The 15,793-nt window shown below is 41.5% G+C and overlaps 1 protein-coding gene across 2 annotated transcripts in view; it reads left to right on the top strand.

Annotated features, from left to right (window-relative positions):
• Nucleotides 1–15,793, top strand: part of LOC115104505 (trichohyalin-like) — a 173,689-nt gene that overhangs the window by 24,579 nt on the left and 133,317 nt on the right. For both annotated transcript variants that reach the window (XM_065007062.1, XM_065007063.1), the window contains exon 5: nucleotides 2,348–2,477. In XM_065007062.1, the coding sequence (XP_064863134.1) occupies nucleotides 2,348–2,477 (130 nt within the window). The remainder of the gene's footprint in view (nucleotides 1–2,347; nucleotides 2,478–15,793) is intronic.

Raw genomic sequence — 15,793 nt, 5'->3', positions numbered from 1 at the left:
ACTCTCCCTCCTCCCTCTCTTCCCTCCTCCCTCTCCATGTTGCTGCCAGATGCTCAGTCGTGTCCCGGCCCAGCAGATGTCACAACTCACCAGCTGGGGGACAGCAGGGGGGAGGGGGGAGGGGTGGAGGAGGAAAGACAGGGGAAGGGAGAGGAGGAGACGGCGAGGAGAGAACGCATTTGGCTTATGGAAGGGAGACACGAGGAAGTGTGTGTACGAGTGTGTGGCAGGGTGGCAGCTGTGCCATCTGTCTGCCTGGCAGGGCTGCTCTCATTAACACAGGGGTTAATAGGAGTGGCAGCTCAGCGCTAGTGTCTAACATCACCCTCGGGACACACTGGAGGAGAGGGCTCAGTGTGGTGTGTGTGTCACCACTGACACACACATGGTTAATAACAACCTGCCAGGATGTATATTAACCCTGGCACGTGTGTGTCTTTGTTTGTGCATGTGCTTACGTGTGTGTGTTATTCTGATGAATTATGCCTTGCTGCTGTAATGATGTAGGAAAAAAATGGATTTACAGAACCAAAGATTACTGCCCTGGAGGCGCGCACACACACACACACACACGCGCACGCCGAGGGGTGGTGGCAATTTGCATGTTATTATTGCATATTCATAGCTAATTGTGTTAGGCTTGGCTAATAACTCTGAGTGACAGGTTGAGAAAATCGAGAGGCTGTTTCAACACACACCAATATCCTCTTTCCCTGTCCGTCTCTCAGCCCTGTAAATAATAATTATAACACTCATGGTTCTAAATGGAGTTTCTTCCCTCATCTCTCCTCATGGCATAATGTAATTTATTAAACACTTATCATTTTCTCTCAATGTACAGCCCACATTTCTTATATAATAGTCATGGGACGTTCTTAACAGACCGATAGCTGTGTGCCAAATTGTATTCCCACACAAAAGCGGCAAAACATATTAGCCTTTAACGAATGCTACAGTTTAGCGGGATACATTTTCTGCTCTAACTTGCTTGTGCATTTATCGAGAATGCAGGGTGCAATTTTCATGGTTTGAAAATATGAAATTGCCAGGCCATTTTGTTAGAGGGGGAAAAAACAGTTTCATTTCATGTCAACAAGGGAATGCCTTTTCTCTTGAATTAGGCTTTATATTAAGAAAAATACGAGAAGGGAAAAAAATATATAGCCGATTTGTTTATTTTCAACCCTGTTTCAATAGACTATATAGCTGTAGTATTGAAGAGTTCTGTGATGACATCATGCAGGTTAATAAGATGTAGATGATAAGGATACAGGTGCAGTAAAGCTCTGTAGTCCTGGTCAGGTGCAAAGATACCCACAGTACCACTCCCTGTGTCTGAGCTAGACTGGCATGCTCAAAGAGACAGAGGTGGTGTGTGTGTGTGGTGTGTGTGTGTGTGTGTGTGTGTGTGTGTGTGTGTGTGTGTGTGTGTGTGTGAATATGCATGCCTGTGTCCGTGCGTGTGTCGGAGCCCAGATAAACAGGCTCTCTTATCCCAGCATGTGAGAGTGTTTCAGCCCTGGGACAATCTACAGTCCTTAGAAAAACTGCCCTGTTTCACAAAATAGACCCAAAATTGGCTGCACTTACTTCCCATTCACCAGCCCATTTCTCTATTCAACTCTCTCATTTCAGACATGTCCTTTCTCAAGTATCCTGTTCCACATTTCAGGTGGTTTTATATTTCTAGAGATTTCCACCCGTAGAACGGCAGCTAGGTCAGACAAGATAATGAAATTGTAGATAATTGAGATGAAATTCTGGCTATTTGGGAAATGGTAGATAAAAAAACCTCTAGAAATAGTTTTCTTTTTTAAAAGACAGATAAATTGGCTCTTTTGAGAAGTTGAGGACTAAAACTTGCCACTGAATATTTGATATAATAAATGTCTGACTGGTATATTGCCTCCTAATATATGTACTTTGCCTGGTGACATCAGAACAGAAATCAGCATCAGTCAATTTCTTTCTTACCAGCATGTCTGTGATTCCTCATGAGTTTAGCAGGATTCACAACTCTGTTCTGTTTCTTCTTGATTGTGTGTGCGGGTGTGTGCGCGTGCACCTGCAATATGTCTCTGCTCGTACAACTTTAGAAATATTTAACATCCAAATTTGATATGAGCTTGGTGACTTTGGGAGTGTGTGGTGAGATCCGTCTGTCGATCTTCTCCCTACCTCTGACAGCTGTCGAGCTCACATGCGTCTCCCAACTGAGTTTGTGTGTGTATCTGTGTTTAACATTGGGTTTATGTTCTAAAAATAGTAGTTAACTGACAGATCTGTCTGAGGATAACCATATCTGTACCTGCATTGCCTTTGAAATTATTTTGTCTCTCTGCTGCAGCCCTATGAGTCCTAACCTTGAGGTAGAGGATCTGAGGAGCCAGCTGAGGACTAGAGACAGAACCATCCTTTGTCTGGAGAGAGACATCAAGACCTTCCAACTGGAGAATAACACACTCAACAAAACTGAGGTATGGAGGAGAGAGTCACACACACGCTGAGACTGGGATACGGAGGAGATACAGAGAAGCGAGGAAGCACATTCTGAACTGCAACCATCGTGCTTGTTCTGGTCTTTTTAATTCCTTATTCCTTGATACCGTGGATGGAACAGTTTTGTTGTTGTAGTATTTTTTTTCTTGGATGTGGTAGTTTTTACGATATTGCTGTGGCAGTGTAGCCAGCAGCGCTACATGTGTTGTGTGTTAAAGCGTGTGCTCAGCGTGTGATGAATGACTTACATATCCAGCCCCCAGGTTACAAAATGGCTGCCCAGATTAAACCAGGGAGTTTTACAGCTTTCCCACACCTCCTTATGAAGTGTCACGAAATTACACCCACTGCTGTTTAACTGCATGGGGCTAGCGCTAGCACACTATTCTTTCTCTCGCGCTCTCTCCCTCTCTCTCTCTCGAAATTTTATTTTCACCCATCTTCACACAATACCCCATAATGACAAAGTGAAATCATGTTTTTAAAGCTTTTTTGCAAATGTATTGAAAATTAAATGCAGAAATATCTCATTTACATAAGTATTCACACCCCTGAGTCAATACATGTTAGAATCACTTTTGGTAGTGATTACATTTTAGAGATTACAGATTACAGTCTTTCTGGGTAAATCTCTAAGAGCTTTGCACACCTGGATTGTACAATATTTGGACATTATTCTTTAAAAAAATCTACAACCTCTGTCAAGACGGTCGTTGATCATTGCTAGACAGCCATTTTCAAGTCTTGCCATAGATTTTCAAGCCAATGTTAAGTCAAAACTGTTATTGTCCTGCTGAAAGGTGAATTAATCTCCCAGTGTCTGTTGGAAATCAAACTGAACTACTCCTCTAGAATTTTGCCTGTGCTAAGCTCCAATCCATACATTTTTTTTATCCTGCAAAACTCCCCAGTCCTTAAGGATTACAAGCATACCTATAACATGATGCAGCCACCACTATGGTTGAAAATATGAAGAGTGGTACTCTTAATGTTGGGGTGGCAGGTAGCTTAGTGGTTAGAGCGTTGGACTAGTAACCTAAAGGTAGCAAGACTGAATCCCCGAGCTGACAAGGTAAAAAGCTGTCGTTCTGCCCCTGAACAAGGTAGTTAACTTCTTCGAGATAGGGGGCGCTCTTTTAATTTCTGGATAAAAAACGTTCCCGTTTTAAACAAGATATTTTCTCACGAAAAGATGCTCGACTATGCATATAATTGACAGCTTTGGAAAGAAAAAACTCTGACGTTTCCAAAACTGCAAAGATATTATCTGTGAGTGCCCCAGAACTAATGCTACAGGCGAAACCAAGATGAAATTTCATTTTTATTTATTTATTTTTTATTTCACCTTTATTTAACCAGGTAGGCAAGTTGAGAACAAGTTCTCATTTACAATTGCGACCTGGCCAAGATAAAGCAAAGCAGTTCGACAGATACAACGACACAGAGTTACACATGGAGTAAAACAAACATACAGTCAATAATACAGTATAAACAAGTCTATATACAATGTGAGCAAATGAGGTGAGAAGGGAGGTAAAGGGAAAAAAGGCCATGGTGGCAAAGTAAATACAATATAGCAAGTAAAATACTGGAATGGTAGTTTTGCAATGGAAGAATGTGCAAAGTAGAAATAAAAATAATGGGGTGCAAAGGAGCAAAATAAATAAATAAATTAAATACAGTTGGGAAAGAGGTAGTTGTTTGGGCTAAATTATAGGTGGGCTATGTACAGGTGCAGTAATCTGTAAGATGCTCTGACAGTTGGTGCTTAAAGCTAGTGAGGGAGATAAGTGTTTCCAGTTTCAGAGATTTTTGTAGTTCGTTCCAGTCATTGGCAGCAGAGAACTGGAAGGAGAGGCGGCCAAAGAAAGAATTGGTTTTGGGGGTGACTAGAGATATACCTGCTGGAGCGTGTGCTACAGGTGGGAGATGCTATGGTGACCAGCGAGCTGAGATAAGGGGGGACTTTACCTAGCAGGGTCTTGTAGATGATATGGAGCCAGTGGGTTTGGCGACGAGTATGAAGCGAGGGCCAGCCAACGAGAGCGTACAGGTCGCAATGGTGGGTAGTATATGGGGCTTTGGTGACAAAACGGATTGCACTGTGATAGACTGCATCCAATTTGTTGAGTAGGGTATTGGAGGCTATTTTGTAAATGACATCGCCAAAGTCGAGGATTGGTAGGATGGTCAGTTTTACAAGGGTATACTTGGCAGCATGAGTGAAGGATGCTTTGTTGCGAAATAGGAAGCCAATTCTAGATTTAACTTTGGATTGGAGATGTTTGATATGGGTCTGGAAGGAGAGTTTGTATGACATTTCATACAGGAAATGGTCCAGAGTTTGAATGCCCTGTGTTCCAATGTCTCCTTATATGGCTGTGAATGCGCCAGGAATGAGCCTGCACTTTCTGTCGTTTCCCCAAGGTGTCTGCAGCATTGTGACGTATTTGTAGGCATATCATTGGAAGATTGACCATAAGAGACTACATTTACCAGGTGTCCGCCCGGTGTCCTCCGTCGAAATTATTGCGTAATCTCCAGGTCCATGCGCGTTCCATTTCTTCAGAGGAGAAACCAAACTGCCACAAATGATTTATCATCGATAGATATGTGAAAAACACCTTGAGGATTGATTCTAAACAACGTTTGCCATGTTTCTGTCGATATTATGGAGTTAATTTGGAAAAAAGTTCGCGTTGTAATGACTTAATTTTCAATTTTTTTCTTACCCAAATGTGATGAACAAAACGGAGCGATTTGTCCTACACAAATAATATTTTGGGAAAAACTGAACATTTGCTATCTAACTGAGAGTCTCCTCATTGAAAACATCTGAAGTTCTTCAAAGGTAAATTATTTTATTTGAATGCTTTTCTTGTTTTTGTGAAAATGTTGCATGCTGAATGCCAGGCTTAATGCTATGCTAGGCTATCAATACTCTTACACAAATGCTTGTTTAGCTATGGTTCAAAAGCATATTTTGAAAATCTGAGATGACAGTGTTGTTAACAAAAGGCTAAGCTTGAGAGCTAATATATTTATTTCATTTCATTTCCGATTTTCATGAATAGTTAACGTTGCGTTATGGTAATGAGCTTGAGGCTATAAATAGGATCCCGGATACGGGATTGCTCGTCGCAACAGGTTAACCCACTATTCCTTGGCCGTTATTGAAAATGAGAATTTGTTCTTAACTTCTTATGGCTGCAGGGGCAGTATTGAGTAGCTTGGATGAAAGGTGCCCAGAGGTGCCCAGAGTAAATGGCCTGCTCCTCAGTCTCAGTTGCTAATATATGCATATTAGTATTAGTATATTAGTATTGGATAGAAAACACTCTGAAGTTTCTAAAACTGTTTGAATGATGTCTGTGAGTATAACAGAACTCATATGGCAGGCAAAAACCTGAGAAGAAATCCAAACAGGAAGTGAGAAATCTGAGTTTGGTATATTTTCAACCCAGGCCCTATTGAATTCACATTGGGATATGAATGAAGTTGCACTTCCTAGGGCTTCCACTAGATGTCAACCGTCTTTAGAAACTTGAATGAGGCTTCTGCTGTGTTGTGGGACTGAATAAGAGCTGAGTGAGTCAGGTTACTGGCAGAGAGCCATTTACTGGTCACGCGCATTCCACATGATATCGACTTGCGTTCCATTGCTTCTGTAGACGGAATTCTCCGGTTGGAACTTTATTGAAGATTTTTATGATAAAAACATCCTAATTATTGATTCTATACTTAGTTTGAAATGTTTCTTCGACCTGTAATATAACCTTTTAAAGTTTTTGTCCAAATGTACGAGTGTTTGGATATGTGTACCTAACGCTAACAAAAGTTGCTACTTGGACATAAATAACGGACATTATCGAACAAATCAAGCATTTATTATGGAACTGCGATGCCTGGGAGTGCATTCTGATGAAGATCATCAAAGGTAAGGGAATATTTATCATGTAATTTCTGGTTTCTGTTGACTCCACAACACGGTGGCTAATTTGATTAATTTTCTGAGCGCCGTCTCAGATTATTGCATGGTTTGCTTTTTCCGTAAAGTTTTTTTGAAATCTGACACAGCGGTTGCATTAAGGAGAGGTATATCTATAATTCCATGTGTATAACTTGTATTATCATCTACATTTGATGAGTATTTCTGTTGAATCGATGTGGCTATGCAAAATCACTGTATGTTTTTGGAACTAGTGAACTTAACGCGCCAATGTAAACTCCGATTTTTTTTATATAAATATGAACTTTATCAAACAAAACATACATGTATTGTGTAACATGAAGTCCTATGAGTGTCATCTGATGAAGATCATCAAAGGTTAGTGATTAATTTTATCTCTGTGCTTTTTGTGACTCCTCTCTTTGGGTGGAAAAATGGCTGTGTTTTTTTGTGGTTTAGTGGTGAATTGTGGTGGGATTAACAACAAGATTACCTTTAAAACGGTATAAAATACATGTATGTTTGAGGAATTTTAATTATGAGATTTCTGTTGTTTTGAATTTGGCTCCCTGCACTTTCACTGGCTGTTGTCATATCATCCCGTTAACGGGATTGCAGCCCTAAGAAGTGACTTGCCAAGTTAAATAAATGTAAAATAAATAAAATAACATGTTTGTCCCAAACATAACACTTTGTTTTCAGGACAAAAAGTTAATTGCTTTGCCACATTTTTTGCAGTATTATTTTAGTGCCTTGTTGCAAACAGGATGCATGTTTTGAAATATTAGCATTCTGTACAGGCTTCATTCTTTTCACTCTGTCAATTACGTTAGTATTGCGGAGTAATTACAATGTTGTTGATCAGTTTTCTCCCATCAGCCATTAAACTCTAACTGTTTTAAAGTCACCATTGGCCTCATAGTGAAATCCCTGAGCGTTTTTCTTCCTCTCTGGCAACTGAGTTAGGAAGGACACCTGTATCTTTGTCGTGACTGGGTGTATTAATACACAATTCAAAGTGTAATTGATAACTGCACTGTGCTGAAAGGGATATTCAATGTCTGTTAATAATATTATGTTTTACTTATCTACCAATAGGTGTCCTTCTTTGCGAGGCATTAGAAAACCTCCCTTTGGTTGAATCTGTGTTTCACTGCTCGACTGAGTGACCTTACAGATAATTGTATGTGTGGGATACAGAGATGAGGTAGGCATTCAAAAATCATGTTAAACACTATTATTGCACACAGAATGAGTCCATGCAATTTATTATGCGACTTCCTATGCAAATTTTACTCCTGAACTTATTTAGGCTTGCAACAAAAGGTTGAACTATTTATTGACTCAAGACATCCCAGCTTTTCATTTTAAGTTAATTTGTAAAAATATCTCAACATAATTCCAAGTTGATATTATAGGGTATGATATTATATTGTGTGGAGGACAGTGACACACCTCAATTTAATCCATTTTAAATTCAGGAAAACGCTGTAAATACTTCACAGATTATGTAATCTCTATTGCACTCCACACTGTCCTTTCCCACTTGGACAAAAGGAACAGCTATGTGAGAATGCTATTAATTGACTACAGTTCAGCATTCAACACCATAGTGCCCTCAAAGCTCATCACTAGGCTAAGGACCCTGGGTCTAAACACCTCCCTCTGCTACTGGATCCTGGACTTCCTGACGGGACACCCCCAGGTGGTAAGGGTAGGTAACAACAAATCTGCCACACTGATCCTCAACACAGGGGCCACTCAGGGGTGCGTGCTCAGTCCCCTCCTGTACTCCTTGTTCACTCATGACTTCATGACCAGGCACAACTCCAACACCATGATTAAGTTTGCCAATGACACAACAGTGGTAGGCCTGATCACAAACAACGATGAGATAGCCTATAGGGAGGAGGTCAGAGACCTGGCAGTGTGGTGCTGGGACAATAACCTCTCCCTGAACTTGATCAAGACAAAGGGAATGATTGTGGGCTACAGGAAAAGGAGTACCGAGCACGCCCCCATTCTCATCGACGGGGCTGTAGTGGAGCAGGTTGAGAGCTTCAAGTTTCTTGGCGTCCACATCACCAACAAACTATCATGGTCCAAACACACCAAGACAGTCGTGAAGAGGGCACGACAAAGCTTATTCCCCCTCAGGAGATTGAAAAGATTTGGCATGGGTCCTCAGATCCTCAAAACGTTTCACTGCCTGGTAATGCAACTGCTCGCTCTCCAATCGCAAGGCACTACAGATGGTAGTGTGTACCGCTCAGTACATCACTGGCTTTCTGCCATCCGGGACCTCTATACCAGGTGGTGGCAGAGGAAGACCTTAAAAATTGTCAAAGGCTCTAGCCACCCAGTCATAGACTGTTCTAGTCAAAGACTCCTGAACAGCTAATCAATTTGCTAATCATTCAATCAATGATTACCAATTTTATTAGCTGTTCAGGTGTCTTATGGCTTGGGGGTAGAAGCTGTTTAGAAGCCTTTTGGACCTAGACTTGGCACACCGGTACTGCTTGCCGTGCGGTAGCAGAGAGAACAGTCTATGCCTAGGGTGGCTGGAGTCTTTGACAATTTTTAGGGCCTTCCTCTGACACTGCCTGGTATAGAGGTACCAAAAAAGGTCCGCAAGAACACTGGCCTCCATCAGTCTTAAATGAAAGAAGCTTGGAACCACCAATACTCTTCCTAGAGCTCGCTGCCCGACCTAACAAAGCAATCGGGGGAGAAGCTCCTTGGTCAGGGAGGTGGTCAATAACCCAATGGTCACTCTGACAGAGCTCTAAAGTTCCTCTGTGGAGATGGGAGAACCTGGCACCATCCCTACGGTGAAGCATGGTAGTGGCAACATCATTCTGTGGGGATGTTTTTCAGGGGCAGGGACTGGGAGACTAGTCAAGATTGAGTGAAATATGAATGGAGCAAAGTATCGAGAGATCCTTGATGAAAACTTCGGCTTCGGGACAAGTCTCTGAAGGACCTTGAGTAGCCCGGACTTCAACCTGATCTAAACTCTATGGAGAGACCTGTAAATAGCTGTGAAGGATCTGCAGAGAAGAACGGGAGAAACTTTGTATGTATTATTTCTTACATTGTTAGCCCAGAAAACCTTAAGTGTTATTACATGCAGTGGGGAAGAACTATTGGATATCAGAGAGACGTGAACTTACCAGCAGAACCAGTACTACGACCAGGAGTACGACCTTCCCAAAGCGGATCCTTTGTCTGCACCTCCCAGGGCATTCAAACTGATTCTAGAGGCCGACCCAAAATAACGCTGCCGGATTAGAGGGTACCAGAGTGGTCTTCTCGTGAGGCTTCTGATGCGCGCACACCACCCACCTCTTCTGAGTATATTACTCGCTAATGTCCAATCCCAAGTTAACAAAGCCGACAAAATTAGGGTAAGAGTTGCTTTCCAAAGAGATATCCGGGATTGTAACATACTCTGTTTCACGGAAACATGGCTAGCTTGGGACATGCTGTCGGAGTCAGTACAGCAAAGGGGATTTTCAGTGCATCGCGCCGACAGGAATTAACACCCCTGGTAATAAGAAGGTTGGGGTGTGTGTTTCATGATTAACGACTCATGGTGTAATTGTAACAACATACAGGAAGTCCTTTTGTTCACCTGACCTAGAATTCCTCACAATCAAATGCCGACCGTATTATCTCCCAAGATAACTCTCCTCTGTTATTGTCACAGCTATGTAAATCCCCCCACAAGCGGATACCAAGACAGCCATCAAGGAACTTCCCTGGACTTTATACAAACTGGAAACCATATATCCCGAGGCATTTATTGTAATTTAATTTTAATAAAGCTCATTTGAAAACAAGGCTACCTAAATTCTATCAGCATATCCATTGCAGTGCACGAGCGAGTTACACCATCAAGGCCCTCCCCCGCCCTCCTTTTGGCAAATCTGACCATGACTCCATTTTGTTGCTCCCCTCCTATAGACAGAAACTTAAACAGGAAGCACCCGTGCTTAGGTCTATCCAACGCTGATCTGACCAATCGGATTCCACGCTTCAAGATTGCTTCGATCACGTGGATTAGGATATGTTCCGGGTAGCCTCAGATAACAACATCAACATATATGCTGAGTCAGTGAGCGGGTTTATTAGGAAGTGTATAGGAGATGTTGTACCCACTGTGACTATTAAAACCTTCCCTAATCAGAAACTGTGGATTGATTGCAGCATTCGTGCATAACTAAAAGCACATACCACCGCATTTAATCATGGCACTGCAACTGGGAATATGGCCAATTATAAACAGTGTAGTTATTCCCTACGTAATGCAATCAAACAAGCAACGTGTCAGTATAGAGACAAAGTGGAGTCGCAATTCAACGGCTCAATCTCGAGAAGTATGTGGCAGAGTCTACAGACAATCACGGATCACAAAAAGAAAACCAGCACCGTCGCGGACATCGACGTCTTGCTTCCAGAAAAATTAAACAACTTCTTTGCGCACTTTGAGGACAATACAGTGCCACCATGCGAACCGCCACCAAAGACTGTGGGCTCTCCTCTGTGGCCGACTTGAGTAAAACATTTAAACGTCTTGACCTTCGCAAGGCTGCCGGCCCAGACGGCATTCCTAGCCGCGTCCTCAGAGCATGCGCAGACCAGCTGGCTGGTGTGTTTATGGACATATTCAATCAATCCCTATGCCAGTCTGCTGTGCCCACATCCTTCAAGATGGCCACCGTTGTTCCTGTTCCCTAAAAGGCCAAGGTAACTGAACTAAATTACTATCGCCCCGCCCCGTAGCACTCACTTCTGTCATCATGAAGTGCTTTGAGACTAGTCATATCACCTCCACTCTATCTGTCACCCTAGACCCACTTCAATTTGCTTACCGCCCCAATAGGTCCACAGACAATGCAATCGCCATCACATCTGGACAAGAGGAATACCTATGTAAGAATGCTGTTCATTGACTACAGCTCAGCATTCAACACCATAGTACACTCCAAACTCATCATTAAGCTTGAGTCCCTGGGTCTTGACCCCACCTATGCGACTGGATCCTGGACTTCCTGACGGGCCTCCCACAGGTGGTGAAGGTAGGAAACAACATCTCCACTCCGCTGATCCACAACACTGGGGCCACACAAGGGTGCGGGCTCAGCCCCCTCCTGTTCTCCATGTTCACCCACGACTGCATGGGCATGAACGCCTCCAACTCAATCATCAAGTTTGTAGATGACACAACAGTGGTAGGCTTGATTACCATCAATGACAATACAGCCTACAGGGAGGATGTGAGGGCTCTCGGAGTGTGGTGTCAGGAAAATTACCTCTCACTCAATGTCAGCGAAACAAAAAGTATGATCGTGGACTTCATGAAACAGCAAAGGGAGCACCCCCTATCCACATCAACGGGACCGCAGTGGAGAAGGTGGAAAGTTTTAAGTTCCTCAGTGTACATATCACCGATATAAACTGAAATGTTCCATGCACACAGACCGTGTGGTGAAGAAGGCACAACAGCACCTCTTCAACCTTAGGAGGCTGAAAAAATGTGACTTGTCACCGAAAACCGTCACTAACTTTTACAGGTGCACAATCGAGAGCATCCTGTTAGGACTGTATCACCACCTGGTACGGCAACTGCACCGCCCACAACCGCAGAGCTCTCCAGAGGGTGGTGCGGTCTGCACAACGCATCACCAGGTGCAAACTACCTGCCCTCCAGGACACCTACAACACCCGATGTCACAGAAGGCAAAAAAGATAATCAAGGACAATGACCACCCGAGCCACTGCCTGTTCAACCCACTTCCATCCAGATGGCGAGGTCAATACAGGTGCGTCAAAGCTTGGACATAGAGATTGAAAAACAGCTTCTATCTCAAGGCCATCAGATTGTTAAACAACCATCACAAGCACATTAGCCACTTTAATAAATGGAACACTAGTCACTTTTAATAATGCCACTTTAAGAATGTTTACATATCTTGCATTACTTATCTCATATGTACAGTGATTTGTCCTTTAAAAGTTCGCAGTGTACAAGCACAGCTTGCATGGTGACGCAGAATTCTATGGCACGTTATTTAAGTGTCAACCACTGTTACCATTAATGCTAGTTCGTGCTAGTTTGACCACCCGAGGGTATCTTTGAGAAGCATTTGATAGCCTTCAATAGTGGCTGTACTAGAGAATTTAAAACCTTTTTTGTAAGAACATAGTAAATGGGACAGATTTTAAGAAATGTTGCTTTATTCATTTGACTAATATTATGGTTTCTATTCCAAGAAAAACAAAAAAACGTCTGGGTTTCCATAAAATATGGTGCTGTACGACGTTACGGTCGGGAGTAGGCTACAGTACTAGGCTATTTAGCTAAAGAATCCCATGTCGTGCTGTCACGTGGGAGACCGGGGTTCAATTCCCCGATGGGGAGGAAGGAGTAGGCAGTCCTTGTAAATAATAATTTGTTCTTAACTGAATTGCCTAGTTAAATAAAGGTTACACTAAGAGCATAACATTTCTACATCCTAATTGTATAATTGTAGTCTAACCAATACCCAAACGGAGATTCAGTGAAAAATACAAATCTAATTATTTTATCAAGACCAGTCCCCATGCTTGTCTCAGAGCAGCACGAAACAGTGCTGAAAGTTGTAGGCTATTGCTTCAAATCCTATTGCTTCTAACTTCAATATGCTCTTTAAATAAATAAGACCTACACCACTTTTAACAGCACATTACTCAACACTAGTGAGACTCATATCGCCTACGTTAGGCCAACAGTATATCTAAAAATATGACGTGACTCTCCGCCAATAATTACATATAGAGGATTCTAAATTAAAACCAAAATCCGCCTCATGGGTCTCCCGGTGGCGGCCGGCACGGGTATCGAACCTGCATCTGTGGCAATGCGCCACTGGGGAGGCCCCATCCACAAAGTATCAAAATACAGTGAGGCATTGGTAAAGGTAATGGGCTATTATAATACTGTACATGGTGTCCAAGTCAGGATAACCAAAAAATTTCCTCATTAATTATGGCTGAGATCCCGTTAATCTCATAATTAAAATTCCTCAAACATACAAGTATTACACACCATTTTAAAGATAAACTTGTTGTTAATCCCACCACAGTGTCTGATTTCAAAAAGGCTTTACGACGAAAGCATACCATGCGATTATGTTAGGTCAGCACCTAGTCACAGAAAAACACAGCCATTTTTACAAGCTAAAGAGGAGTCACAAAAAGCAGAAATAAAGATAAAATGAATCACTAACCTTTGATGATCTTCATCAGATGACACTCATAGGACTTCATGTTACACAATACATGTATGTTTTGTTCGATAAAGTTCATATTTATATCCAAAAATCTCAGTTTACATTGGCGTGTTATGTTCAGTAATGTTTTGCTTCCAAAACATCCGGTGATTTTGCAGAGAGCCACATCAATTTACAGAAATACTCATATAATAAACATTGATAAAAGATACAAGTGTAATGCATGGAATTATATATATACTTCTCCTTAATGCAACCGCTGTATCAGATTTAAAAAAAGCTTTACAGAAAAAGCACACCATGCAATAATCTGAGTACAGCGCTCAGAGACCAAAACAAGCCATACAGATACCCGCCATGTTGTATTCACTTACCTTTGATGATCTTCATCGGAATGCACTTCCAGAAATCCCAGTTCCACAATAAATGTTTGTTTTGTTCAATAAAGTCCATCATTTATGTCCAAATAGCTCCTTTTTGTTCGCTCTTTTAGTTCACAAATCCAAAATCGCGAGCACTAAGTCCAGACGAAAAGTCAAAAAGTTCAGTTACAGTTCGTAGAAACATGTCAAACGATGTATAGAATCAATCTTTAGGATGTTTTTAACATAAATCTTCAATAATGTTACAACCGGACAATACCGTTGTCTTTTGAAATGCAATGGAACGCAGGTCGCTCTCATGGCCGCACGCATGACCAGCTCATGGCCTTCTGCCAGACACCTTAGTCAAACAGCTCTTATTCTCTCTCCTTTCACAGTAGAAGCCTGAAACAAGGTTCTAAAGACTGTTGACATCTAGTGGAAGCCATAGGAAGTGCAATCGGACTAAATTTACACAGTGTATTGGATAGGCAAAGAGTTGAAAAACTACAAACCTCAGATTTCCCACTTCCTGGTTGGATTTTTTCTCAGGTTTTTTTCTCAGTTCTGTTATAGTCACAGACATCATTCAAACAGTTTTAGAAACTTCAGAGTGTTTTCTATCCAAATCTACTAATAATATGCATATCTTAGCTTCTGGGCCTGAGTAGCAGGCAGTTTACTCTGGGCACCTTATTCACCCAAGCGACTCAATACCGCCCCACAGCCATGAGAAGTTAAAGACTATCAGAAAGAATATCGGTACTTATTTATTTTAATCCAAAGCCATGAATGAGTGAGTCACTCAGCTTTATGTAGGTGCCGGCTATATGACTGGGCCATCAAGTTGATAATATAGAACGATATTTTGGAGGTTATTTTGTTTTCAAAAAACTGATTTGTAATCTGAATAAAGGGCTAAATAATATTTCTAAAGGCCAAAACATTTATTTCTGTTTTTTAGAGGGAGAGAAACGCTGGGCCAATTGTGCACTGCCCTATGGGACTCCCAATCACAGTTGGATGTGATACATAATAATAATGATAATACTTTTTGTTGTATTATTTGTTTAGTCTTTTCTGGTGGATTAAACTGAAATTGCAACCAATCACAGCCAACCTAACTGTGATACAGCCAACCTAACTAAGAAATACATTTGACGATAGAATTCTCCCCCTACCCTCCTTCTAGGCAAGTCTATTGTCCAGCTACCTGCTAATAGCCATAATGGTGCTGTATAACATTACCATGTGTGTATGAAAGAGTATTTTCCAGTAAGCAACAATTTGTTTACCTTCATTAGACAACTTTGTTACAATATTTCTGTAATTCAGTGATATTTATTCCCATAGTAATTCGTTATGAATCCATAACTAAATACACATTGGCATTTTGAAAGAGTATTTTTATCATCATTTTATTAACGAAAGCATAAAGATGCTGATGAAGAAATACAGTATTGTACAGTATATGCTTTTACATTTGGATAATAAAGCATTTAAAACATTTTGAAGATATAAGCCACTGGCATTTGTTTATTAGGCTATAGCAGAACAGCATAACGGTCCGGACGGCCCTTGCTGTGCCTGTTGAGCAGTTGGGTAAGACACAAATAATTTATATCTATCTTTCCAATTACTTTCCAATTACAATTTACAAATGGGTGCTTTTCATGTCATTTTTCGTTAAATCCTGTTCGGATTTA

The sequence above is a fragment of the Oncorhynchus nerka genome, linkage group LG22 (genome assembly GCF_034236695.1).
Source record: "Oncorhynchus nerka isolate Pitt River linkage group LG22, Oner_Uvic_2.0, whole genome shotgun sequence".
NCBI classification, from domain to species: domain Eukaryota; kingdom Metazoa; phylum Chordata; class Actinopteri; order Salmoniformes; family Salmonidae; genus Oncorhynchus; species Oncorhynchus nerka.
This window is presented reverse-complemented; position numbering and strand designations above follow the sequence as displayed.